The 13,450-nt window shown below is 34.2% G+C and overlaps 1 protein-coding gene across 2 annotated transcripts in view; it reads right to left on the reverse strand.

Annotated features, from left to right (window-relative positions):
* Positions 1-2,140: 2,140 nt before the first annotated feature.
* Positions 2,141-13,450, reverse strand: part of LOC309622944 (uncharacterized protein) — a 30,708-nt gene continuing 19,398 nt past the window's right edge. For both annotated transcript variants that reach the window (XM_082379319.1, XM_082379320.1), the window contains one exon: positions 2,141-5,058. In XM_082379319.1, coding sequence (XP_082235445.1) covers positions 3,476-5,058 — 1,583 coding nt within the window. In that variant the 3' untranslated portion in view covers positions 2,141-3,475. The remainder of the gene's footprint in view (positions 5,059-13,450) is intronic.

Below are 13,450 nucleotides of genomic sequence, written 5' to 3' on the forward strand. Positions count from 1 at the left end.
AAGTGTGAAGAGAACAATTATGATTATTCCACTAAATGCAGAAAATAAAAATGACAAAATACTACTCCCATTTATGATAAACACTCACAGCACACTGGGAATACAGGGGTATGTTTCTATTCTGATAACAGATATCCACAGACAAATTAAAGGTAACATCATTAAATGGTGAAAAATGAATGTTATCATTCATATTCAACATTGTACTGGCTTGTATATAGTACTATAATGTAAGAAGAAAATTTTAAATGTATTACAACTAGAAGAGAAAAATAAAACGGTCATTATTTACAGATGATCATTGTGTTTGCAGAAAATTCCAAAGAATCTACAAAAAAGCTATTAGAAAAAGTCAATTTAGCAAGGTTATTGGCTATAAGGTCAATATATAAAAATCAATTGTATTTCTATGTACTAGTCACAAATAATTGGAAAATGAAGTTTAAAAAATACTACTTACAAGTGTACAGTGAGGACATCATGTCCTCTTATGCTTCCTTTCCATTGCACAAACTTTTCCCCTATGTGAATGTCTTTCCATCTACCTCCACACACTTGCTGAACTCCTATAGTCCTTTCCAGTCTCTGTTCAGACTTATCACTCTTTTAAAGCATTCTTTCTTATCCTAAGTACTTTTTAAACTTTAATTTACCAGCAAATTCTTTTCTTAAAAAAAAAAAGTAACACAGATATCAAACATATAGAATAAAAGTGGAGCTTTCTTACTGAAACAGGAGTATAGAGTGAACTCAGAGGCATGACATCCTAAAAAGTCTCCAAAACACAGATTGAAACTCATTAACATTTTTAAGCACCCAAAGATCCAAAAATCGCTACTGTAGTCAACATCTTAAAAGTGAAATCTTTCCCCGGCTTTACAGAAAATAAGGTCAGCAGATAGAAATTCCTTCACCTCCAAATTAAACAGAAATTTATCTGCATTCCTATCTTTCTGTAGGCTTTCTCTCCAGCCTAAGGTAAATTCCTCCACCTATGCTCTAATTCTTTCATAATCTCTCAGAAAATATGTTCCACACAATGATCTCTTCATTAGTTCATCTTCAACATGTGTATACATTGCCTCAATTATTAACACAGAAATGCTCCCTAAGTAATTTTCTCCCTTCTAAATGCAACCCTCTTTTCTTCCCTTCATTTAAACTTCTTGAAACATAGTGTAAAACAGCCCACTAGTTCTCATCTTCTAACCTAGAATAATGTGGCTTCTGTTCACCCTAATTAACAGAAATTGCTCTTGCCAAGGTCTCCAACATTCTAGCTACCAATTCCAATTTACTGTTTTGTGATCTGTGGCACCCGACACTACGGAGATTCAGTTCTCCTTTGGGCTCAGTGACATCACTCTTCTGGCTTTTCTCCTACCTCTAGGGCCATTCCATTCCATCTTAGTTAAATTCCTTTTCCTCCACCAACTCCTTATTTACTGATGTTTTTGTGGGGTTTATCCATGATCCCTGCTTCTCCTTCTAACCTGTACACTCTGCTGGCCAAGTTCACATACCGAGGTTTTGACTACCGTGTATTTTAATTACTCTGAATTCTAGTCTTCTGACTCTAATTTTCTAGGCTTGTCTGTTCAGCTGTCTTCAACCTCCTAAATTCAGTCTCCACACCTTATTGCCAGAACAATTTCCCTTATATAAAATCTTTCATTGGTTCTAGAAATTTCAGAATCAAGTTCTTTAGGATGGCAGTAAGACCTTCAGTTCTGCTTTCTTCTCAAGCTTCAACCTGTCATTCTCACAACAGATGTTCTACAAACGTGTCATGCTGTCACCCACCTTTACCTTTGCTTATGTGGCTCCCTCCCCTTGAAGCACTCATCTCACTCTCTGGAGAATTCCCATTATTCTTCCAAAACTGGGCTCAGGCATGACTGTCCCTGGTCCTTTCGGGCTCCCTTCGTTAGGACCATTCCTTCTTTCTGCATCCTGCACAAATCTTTACAGCATTTGTGTTCTGTAACATAGTATCATTGTATCATCTATTTCTCTGTGAAAACTACTCTAACACATGGTAATTTACTTACTTTGTTACCTCTTCAACCCCCTCCTTTTGCCCCTCAGTTCATGACTTTTTTTTTTTTTTTTTTTTTAGTTCATGACTTCTTGAAGGCCTGTTCTTTTCTCCTGAACAATTACCAGTGCCTGGGATAATACCTGGCTCAGGGGTTAAACAAACATTTACTGAGTAAACTGGTTTTTAAAAGGTTTGGAATTCTTTCCCTTCTTTTATTTTCCTTTGGAGTCTGAGATTTTTAAAAACTAGAAAACCTCAAGTGGGGAAAACATGCTTTTATTTCATGAAATTGATCCCTTTTTAAGACTTTGCCACAGGTGATAGGTTCTTAGGATTTCTTCTGCAGCGAACTAAAAAAAATAGCTTTAACTTTAAAGTGATTACCTAATCAAAGTATATTTTTCCTACTTAAATTAGCACGCTGTATAGAACATAGCAAGCAGTTATAGAATAAATGACTTCAATACAACAAAGAAAAATAATTCTGAAAACAAAATTAGAAATTGCATAAAAACTTTGGGAAACAGGTATAGTTTGGAAGTAACTAGAAAAATAAAGGAGGAAGAGAACAGAGGGTTTTTTTGGTTTTGTTTTGCCTCTTTTTTGATGAAAACCACGCACAAAGTTTGACAACAGTTTAGGAAAAGGCAAGTTCCAGACTGAGGTAGTTTGCAGTTTATTTTTATCTATTATTTGGTCCTTGGCTCTATAAATGCATATATTTTAAGATTTTGTTTGCTATTAAAATGTTAGTTGTAATAAATATGCTATTAGCTTATACAGTTGGTTTCTAATGAGAAATCCAGCACCCCTGCACCCAGATTTTTCTGTTTATATGTTGCATAAAGTGTATAATGCTGTATAAAGAGAAAAACCTTACCTTTTATCTTACAAATGGCCAAAATCAATATTTTGTTGTTTATTTGTCTCAGGATATTTAAAAAAGTGACTGACAGGTGTGAAAGTAACCCACGTATTTATTACACAGTCAAGGTTTATCCTTAGACTTTAATAACTGTGAGGACTAAATTAAAATAGAAGTTTTATCATATTCATTACATTTACTAAATCATTCTCAAGTATGTATACAGTTGTCCCTCAGTATCCATGGGGGACTGTTTCCAGGACCCCCCCACAGATACCAAAATCTGAGGCTGATCAAGTCCCTTATATAAGATGGTGTAGAATTTGCATATAACCTATGTACATCCTCTCATGTACTTTAAATCATCTCTAACTTACTTGTAATACCTAATACAATGCAAATGCTATGAAAATAGTTGCCGGTGTGTGGCAAATTCAAATTTTGCTTTTTGGAACTTTCTGGAATTCTTTTTCTGAATATTTAAAATTTGCAGTTATTTGAATCAGTGGATGTGGAACCCAGAGATAAGCAGGGCCAACTGTATTCTAATGAGCTTTGGTTTAAGGATTTCACACATGCAAATCCATTTTGAAGGGGTTCTCTTCAATGTGAATTTTATAATGGTTAGTAAGGGACGACCTCTGGCTGAAGAGTTTCCCACATGCATTACATTCATAGGGTTTCTCTCCAGTATGAATTCTTTGATGTGCAATAAGTGATGAGCTCTGCCTAAAAGTTTTCCCACATGTATTACATGCAAAGGGTTTTTCTCCTGTATGAATTCTTTGATGTTGAATAAGAGCTGCACTTTGGCCAAAGGACATCCCACATTCCAGACACTGATACGGTTTCTCTCCTGTATGAATTCTCTGGTGATTACTAAGGGATGAGTTACACCTGAATGTTTTCCCACATTCATTACATTTATAGGGTCTTTCTCCAGTATGCATTCTCTGATGCTGAATGAGAGCTGAACTTTGTCTGAAAGCTTTCCCACACACTTTACACTTACATGGTTTCTCTCCAGTATGAATTCGCTCATGAATAATGAGTGTCGAGTGGGAACTTAAGGCTTTACCACATTCATTACAATTATACAGTTTCTCTCCAGTATGAATTATTCGGTGTCTATTAAGTCGTGAAATAGAAGTGAAACCTTTTGCACATTCATTACATCTATAAGGCTTTTCTCCAGTGTGAATTCTTTCATGTTGAATAAGAGATGCACTCTGACTAAAGGCTCTCCCACATTCACTACATTTAAAAGGTTTCTCTCCTGTATGAATTCTCTGATGATAACGAAGAGATGAACTAGACTTAAAGGTATTGCCACATTCATTGCATAAATAAGACTTCTTTCTGAGATGAATTCTCTGACATCCAGAAGGGGATGTGCTACAACTGGATGCCTTCCTTCCTGGGTTATATTTGTGGGGATTTTCTCGAGCGTGGATTTTTTGATGTATAAAAAGGGTAGACCTTCTGCTGAAGGATTTACCACATTCTTTACATCTATAGGATTTTTCCACAGTATGGGTTCTTAGGTGTTTACAAAGGGATGCACTATGGCTGAAGGCTTTTCCACATTCTTTACATATATAGGGTCTCTCTCCAGTATGAGTTCTTTGATGTTGAATAAGAGCTGAACTTTGGCTGAAGGCTTTCAAACATTCTTTACATTTAAATAATTTCTCTCCAGTATGGTTTTTCTGATGTTTACGAAGGGATGAATTGTGAATGAAGGCTTTTTCACAAATGTTACATTTATAGCGTTTTTCTGCTGTCTTGAGTTTTGGTTGGTTAAGTAAATTTGAATCCTGCCTTAACCTATTTCTTTGTATTTCATATTTTGAGGGTGTTTTTTCTCTAGCAATCTTCTGTTGCTTAGCAAACACTGATTTCAGGCTGAAATTCTGGCCAAAGTCATTATTTTTATGGCTTCTTTCTACAGTGAGGATCTTTGTATGGGTGACTGAAATTATTTGTAAACTTTCATTTTTGTCCTTCTGTTTCTTTATTCTGTCTTCATATATGCAGGGTTTTTCTGATATGAAGTTCCAGGGTTCATTTTTTTTGAGTCTTTTCCTTGGACCCCAAAATGATGCGTCTTGAGTTTGAGTTGACTTTGTGGTTTTAGGACTGCTCTTACATCCTGAAAAAAACAAAAAAAGAAAGAAATTGCCAATGATTCACATGATTAGCTGAGACTAAATGTGTAGAAGGACTAAATAGTAATGATATCTAAATAAGGCATTGCTTTCTGGCTAAAAGAAACTAGCAAGAGGAAAAAATAGGAAAGTAACAGTGTTACCGTATAAAATAATAATGGATGAGAGCTGGAGTACTAGGGTGAATAAAACAAAGATGCTCATTTAAAGAAGGTGAGAGTATACACATTACCAGGAGAATGGAGAGAAGGCATCAGAGGAGGAGTATGAATTGGGAAATGCAGTGTAGTATCCAAAGCCTATGACAGACTCATACATTATCTCCCTGACATCACTCTCATTTCTGTAATTATTTCTAATCTTGAATGTCTTCCCTACTTTTCCTACATGTCAAACTTCTCTGTAGCCTTCAGATTCAGTTCCAGTGTTAAGCTCCTCTTTGCACCCTTTCCTGACTCTGAGCTCCAACAATCTATTCCCCTTATTATACCACTTAACCACAGTATATTATAATATGTACCTAAGGGAAAAAATTATGAGTGTATCTAGAGATAATGAGAAAGCGTTAAAAAAATTCAGCACCATTGATAATAAAAATATTCAAGAAAACAGGAATTGAGGGATGATTCCCCAACAAGATAAATACATATACTTTAGTCCTAAAGCCAGTATCTTATTTAATGAAGAAACTCTAGAGACAGTTCCACTATGATCAAGAACAAGGCAAGGATGCCCATTACTTTCACTTCTATTCAACATTGTACTAGATGTATCAACCAACACAAGTACATAAGCAAAATCAATTAGAGGCATAAGGATGAGTAAAGAGGAAATAAAACTATCTCTATTTGCTGATGATATAATACTATAGCTGAAATTAAACCTCAGAGAATCAATGATAAACCTTGATCAGTGACATGCCAGGATATAAAATTAACACACTAAAATCAATAACCTTCATTTATACAAAGATTTAGGGCAATGAATTCACAAGAAATATGAGAAACTTATATGAGAAAAAATTTAAAACAGTCTTTAAAAAAATTTTTTTTAAAGATTTTTTTATTGTTGTTGTGGACCAATTTTAAAGTCTTTATTGAATTTGTTACAATACTGCTTCTGTTTTATGTTTTGGTTTTTTGGCCCCGAGGCACGTGGGATCTTAGCTCCCTGATCAGGGATCAAACCCGCACCCCTTGCATTGGAAGGTGAAGTCTTAACCACTGGACTGCCAGGAAAGTCCTTAGAACAGTCTTGAATGACATTAAAGTTACCTGAAAAACCTCTCCTATTCTTGGATAAAACACTTCAATGTTATAAAAATATAAGGATTAAAAAATATATATATATAAAAATATTTTATATACTGCTGTAATTAACAACATAACTTTACAACTTACGGAACTAGAAAAAGAACAAACTAAACCCAAAGCTAGCTGAAGGAAGAAATAATAAAGACAAGAGCCTACATACATAAAACAGAAAATAGAAAAACAATAGAGAAAAAAATCAACAAATCCAAAATCAGTTATTTGTAAAGATCTACAAAATTGACAAACCTTTAGTGAGACTGACTAAAAATAAAAGAGAGAAGACACAAAGTACTAAAATCAGAAATGCAAGTTGGCAACATTACCACGGAGTCAAAAGAAATAAAAAGGATTATAAGGAAAAACCATGGATAACTGTATGACAAAAAATTGGATAGCCTAGATGATATGGACAAATTCCTAGAAACACAAAACTTACCCAAACTGAATTATGAAGAAGTAGAAAATCTGAACAGACATATAACTAGTAAAACAACTGAACCAGTAATCAAAGCATCCCAGTAGTAAAAATGCTCTGTACCAGATAGTTTTACTGTCTATCAAATATTAAAGATGAACTAACACCACTCCTTCTGAAACTCTTCCAAAAAACTAAAGAGGAGGCAATATTTCCTAACTTATTCTATGAGGCCAGCATCGCCCTGATAATAAAGCCAGACAAAAACCCTATAAGAATAGAAAACTAAAGACCAATATTCCTTATGAATATTGATTTTAAAATCCTCAATAAAGTACTAGGCAAAGAGAATTCAGAATATTAGAATGATTATACACCATGAGATTTATCCTTGGAATGCAAGAATGGTTCAACATATGAAAACCAATTAAAGCAACACATCACATTAACAGAAAGAAGACACAAAATCACATGATCATCTCAAGTGATGTAGAAAAAAGCATCTGACAAAATTCAAAATTCAACACCTTTTCATGATTAAAAACAAAACACTCAATAAACTGGGACTGGAGGGAAAATACCCCAACACAATAAAGACCATCCTTAAAGAACCCATAGTTAACATCATACTCAATGGTTAAAGACTATAATCTTTTCCTCTGAGATCAGGAACAAGATAAGGGTGCCCACTTTTACCACTTCAACCCAACATAGTATTGGAATTTCTAGCCAGAGCAATCAGGCAAGAAAATTAAATAAAAGATATCTAAATTGGAAAGGAAAAAGTAAAATGATCTCAGTCACAGATGACATGATCTTTTTTAAAAATTTATTTTATTGAAGTATAGTTGATTTACAATGTTGGGTTCATTTCTGCTGTACAGCAAAGTGATTTGAGTTACACATACACACATTCTTTTCATATTCTTTTCCATTATTTATAGTTTATCACAGGATATTGAATATAGTTCCCTGTGCTATACAGTAGGATCTTGTTTATTCATTCTATATATAATAGTTTGCAACAGATGACAACAGATAATCTTATATGTAGAAAATGTAAAAGTTCCACAAAAAAACTGTTAGAACTAATACACAAATTCAGCAAAGTAGCAGGATAAAAAATCAACACAAAAACTGTTGTTTTTATCCTCCAACAATGAACAAGCCAAAACAGAAATACAGAAAAGGATTTCATTTACGATAGCATCAAAAAGAATAAAATACTTAGGAATTAACTCAAAGGAGGTAAAAGATTTGTACACTGAAAACTACAAACACTGCAGAAAGTAAAGAAGACATAGGTAAATGGACAAACATCAGGTATTTGCAGATTGTAAGATTTAATATTGATAAGATGGCAATACTACCTAAAGTGATCTAGAGGTTAAATGAAAGCCCTATCAATATTCCAATGCCGTTTTTTTTTTGCAGAAATAGTAAAACCCATCTTAAAATTTATATGGAATCTCAAGGGACCCTGAAAATCCAAAATAATCTTGAAAAAGAGGAACAAAGTTGGAGTACTCATACTTACTGATTTCAAAACTTATACAAAGTTACAGTAATCGAAGCATTGTGGTACTGGCATAAAGATGAACATATAGACCAACAGAATAGAATAGGAAGTCTAGAAATAAACCTTCACATATATGGGCAAATGATTTTTGACAAGGGTGCCAAGACTATTCAATGGGGAAAAGACAGTCTTTTCAACAAATAGTGCTGGGAAAGCTGGATATCCACTTGCAAAAAAAATGAAGCTGGACCCTTTACCTAACACCATACACAAAAATTAACTCAAAATGAATACATGACTTAAATGTAAGATCTAAAACTATAAAATTCTTAGATGAAAACATAGGGGTAAAAGCTTCATGACTTAGGATTTAGCAATGATTTCTGGGATAGGATACCAAAAGCACAGGAAACAAAGGAAAAAAATAGACAAATAATTGGATTTCATCAAAATTAAAAGCTTCTGGGGGAATTCCCTGGCAGTCCAGTGGTTAGGACTCGGCACTCTCACTGCCAGGGCCAGGGTTTTATCCTTGGTCAGGGAACTAAGATCCTGCAAGCTGAGCAGTGTGGCCAAAAAAAAAGAAAAATTAAAAAAATATAAATAAAACCTTCTGTACATCAAAGAACACTATCAGCAGAATAAAAAGGTAACCTACAGAACAGCAAAAAATGTTTTCTAATTATGTATCTGATAAAGGGTTAATATCCAGAATATATAAAGAATTCCTACAACTCAACAATAAGAAAACAAACAATCCAATTCAAAAATGAGCCAAGGACTTGAATAGACATTTCTCTATAGAAGACATACCAATGGCCAATAAGCACATGAAAAGATGTTCAACATGTCAGGAAATAAAAATTCAAAGCACAATATTCCACTTCACGTCTGTTAATATGGCTAATATATATGTGTATGTGTATATTTTATATACATGTGTGTATGTGTGTGTATACACACAGAAAATAACAAATGTTGGCAAGGATGTGGAGAAACTGGAACCCTTGTGCACTGCTGTTGGGAATGTAAAATAATATAGCCACAGTGCACAACAATATGGCAGTTCTTCAAAAAGTTAAGCAGAGAATTACCATGGGATTCAGTAATTCCATTCCTACAGATATACCCAAAAGAACAGAAAGCAAAGACTCAAAGAGATATTTGTATACCCATGCTCATAATAGCATTATTCACAATAGCCAAAAGGTGGAAACAACCCAACTGTCCATTGACAGATGAATGGATAAACAAAAAGTAGTATATACATATAATGATTATTCAGCTTTCCAGAGAAATGAAATTCTGATAGATGCTACAACATGGATGAACCTTGAAGACATCATGCAGCGTGAAATAAGCCAGACACAAAATGACAAGTGTTATATGACTCCAATTCTGAGGATTCTAGAACAGTCAAATGCAGAGACAGAAAGTAGAACAGTGATTACCAGAGGCTGGGGAGAAAAGCAGATGGAGAATTATTATTTAATGGGTAGAGAGTTTCAGTAAGGGATTATAAAAAACTTCTCCAGATGGATAATGATAATGGCTACAACACTGTGAATGCACTTAATGGCACCAAAGTGTATACTTAGAAATAGTTAAAATGGTAAATTTTACATTACTTTTACTTTACCACAATAAAAAAAATAATTAGGGGACAATAAAATGTTTTGTCGAGAATTTGGGTAAATTGGAACCTACATACATAGCTGGTGGGAATGTAAAATAGTAAATACACCTGCTCTGGGAAACAGTTTGGTAGTTACTTAAAAAGTTAAACATAGCCTAAAAATATGACTCAGTAATTTCATCCTAAGTATACACCCATGAGAAATGAAACATCTGTCAAAATAAAAACTTTTACACAAATGGTCATAGCAGCATTATTCGTAATAACCAAAAATGGAAACTCAAATGTCCATCAACAGATGAATGGATAAACAAAAGGTGATATATCCATACAATGGAATATTAGTTATCCATAAAAAGGAATGAGGTACTGATACATATTACAACATGAATGAATCTTGAAAATATGCTAAGTAAAAGAAGCCAGATAGAAAGAGCTACATATTATATGATTCCACTTACATGAAATGTCCAGAATAGTCAAATCCATAAAGACAGAAAGTAGATTAGGAGTTCCCAGGGGTTAGGAGGATGCAGGAATGTGGAGTGATTGCTAATTGGTACAGGATTTCTTTCTGGGGTAATGAAAATGTTCTAAAATTAGTGGCAATGGTTGAAGATCTTTGTGAACATACTTAAAGCCGTTAAACTGTACACTTTAAAAGCATGAATTTTATAGTCTGTGAATTATACCTCAACACAGTTGTTTAAAAAAGAGAGAGAAAAAAAGCAACAATTCCCAGCATCATAGCCCTGTATGCTCCTGATCCTCACTTCCCCAGGTAAAAGGCTCTGTGATGAGCAATGGTAGACTGAAAAAAAATGCCAGAGAAAGGAAGAACTCTAGCGAAGAGCCTGAAGAAGAGCTGAAGTGACCACCAGAAAGATTAATCCCACTTTAAATTGAAAAATATGAAAAAAATAACCAAGAAGATCAGAACAGGAGCACAGGAAACATAAAGTACAGCTTAATTTAAATTCCCAGCTCACAAAACTAGAAAAACTAAGTAAATGGAAAGAAAGCCATGGAAGAAAAAAGTAAGGATAAAAACAGGAATTAATAATGAAGAGAATAGATATCTCTATTCAAATCTATGAAAACCTATATGAAACAGATAATTTCCTAGAGAAATGCAGGTTACCAAAACTGACCCCATTACAATTAGAAAGCTGGGACAGACCAATTATCATTGAAAAAATTAAGTTATTAAAGAGCAATCCTATAAAAAAAAGCACTGGAGAATTCTACCAAATCTTGAAGGACCAGATAGTCCCAAGGCTCTATAAATTATGCCAGTGCATTTAAAAGAAAGGAAAAGTTCCTAGTTCCTTTTATGAAGGAAATATAATATGGAAAAAAAACAGATAATAATACAAAGAAAGAAAACTACATAACAGTATCAGTTATCAATATCAATGCAAACATTCTAAGAAAATTATCTTTAGCAAACAGATTCCAACACCGCATTATTCCAGGAATGCAAGCAAAGTTGCTTCAATATTATTAAATCCATTAATATCATATAGTTTCCTCTTCTACCCTGTGGGTTATGACCAGAAATCATCTCCTACTCACTATAAATTCCTCAATATGGCACTCAAATTACAATTTTTGTTTTACTAATCTTCTTTAAACACAGTTTTTTAATCTTTTTGAACAATGTCAAATACTCTTAGTTGATATACACACATCTTTTAAACTCATATTAGAAATTGCATTATAGAATAGTTGGGTTGTGGGGAGGTTTCAGGACCAATCCAAGCAGGGAAACAGGTAGGCATTATTGAGGTAGTGTATGGAAGTGTCAAAATATAAGATGAAGCCAAAAGTTGTGAGCTAGGAAAAGCCAGTATGTGCCTCAAGCAAGACGCAATAATGAATTGCATGCAATACTGAAAAGTCAAGGGTCAGTAATATGGACAGTCAAGGACAGAAGGAGGTAAAGGAGGGCTAACAATGATAACAGTAAAAAACTGAATTCAATTAAAATTTTATTAAGGCCATAATTCAATGATTTCAGTTAGAATGATATTTATATGGTTCACTGAACTATAAAAGATAGCACAGTTTTAGTTTACAGAAAGTTTAATTTCAATAGGTAAGTTTAAAGTAATGTTGGAACTAAAATGGAAAATAAAATATCCTGTAAATAAATCTCTGGCTCTGTTTTCTAAAGGAGCTCTAAACAATATCATCCCACCAGTACATGTGTGTTATAGTCTTCAAGATTTTGATGTCTAACACTAAAATGAGTGAGGACTCCTTAGAAGGATGGCTATTTCCTTTATGGCCTATGAGAGGTACAAAATATGTGTGAGATTTCTTTGTATGGGCTCTGGAAGGTGGTACACGGTGAGTGTGGGACATACTGATATTAGTAGAAAGCAAGGATGCTAACAAAATTTATAAGGTTAGTAAGATAAGCATTAAATTCATTAGCATGTTTGCCTATCGTGGTGTGGGGTGAGATAGGGAATAGGGAAGAGAATGGAGTAGAAATATAAGAATGAAAAAATGGGCCTTGTAGACATGAGTGTAAAAAATGTGCTATTAAACAGAGTATGGCTAACTCAATCCTCTGCCCTTGAGATTCAAAAATATATAATATATATACACAAACATATACGTGTGTGTGTGTGTGTGTGTGTGTGTGTGTGTGTGTGTGTGTGTGTGTGTGTAGGGCTGTGTCAAGGGACATAGGGACCTGCTTTAAAAGAGTTCCTGATGACTAAGTCGACAAGCTGTATCAAAAATACTACAACATAAAAAGCCATGAGTTCATAATGATAATAGAAAGAAAAAAAAATTATTAATTTAAAAAAAGGGAACTATAACTAGATTGATATTTTTGAGAAATTATTCAGTTTTAAGTATGTTATCAAGATTGACAGATGACTACCCACACATAAAGACTTGTATATTCATCATTAATAAAAAGTTTGAAGGAAAAAAAAACAGCTTCAAAAATCTTAAAGGAATAGTGTCAAGGACACTCACTTTATATGCCAAATTATAAAGGTGTAGACTATTACAAAGCATTAAAAAACCATATCAAGACATTCCATTCAGATAAGAGGCCCTATCAGTCAGCTTGGATGAAAAAAGGTCATGATCTGCAAGATAGGATGACAATCTTGTAAGCCTAGCTACAAGGCACTGTATCAGTTCTACTCATCCCAACTACACCATAAAGTGCCAACACCAGAGTCCTAAATTCATACAAAGAAGAGCCTTGGACCATGCCCCTGAAGCAAAGAAGAGCCTTGGACCATGGCCCTCCTAAGTATTCCTTATGACCAGCTTAGGGTTTTCTTCTTTTTATTTTGGTTTTAGCAAGGCCTACAAATCTATCTCCTGAAGTGCAGATCAAACATTGGTCTACCTTAGACCAAACCTGAGCTACCTCATGAACAAGTCAGAAGTTTATAGAGACCAAAATGATCTTGCTTATCTCTCCTCTGCCAGGGGGCAGAAGGTCTAACAAATGACAAAC

Source organism: Balaenoptera borealis (genome assembly GCF_965194805.1).
Source record: "Balaenoptera borealis genome assembly, chromosome: 2".
Taxonomy (NCBI): domain Eukaryota; kingdom Metazoa; phylum Chordata; class Mammalia; order Artiodactyla; family Balaenopteridae; genus Balaenoptera; species Balaenoptera borealis.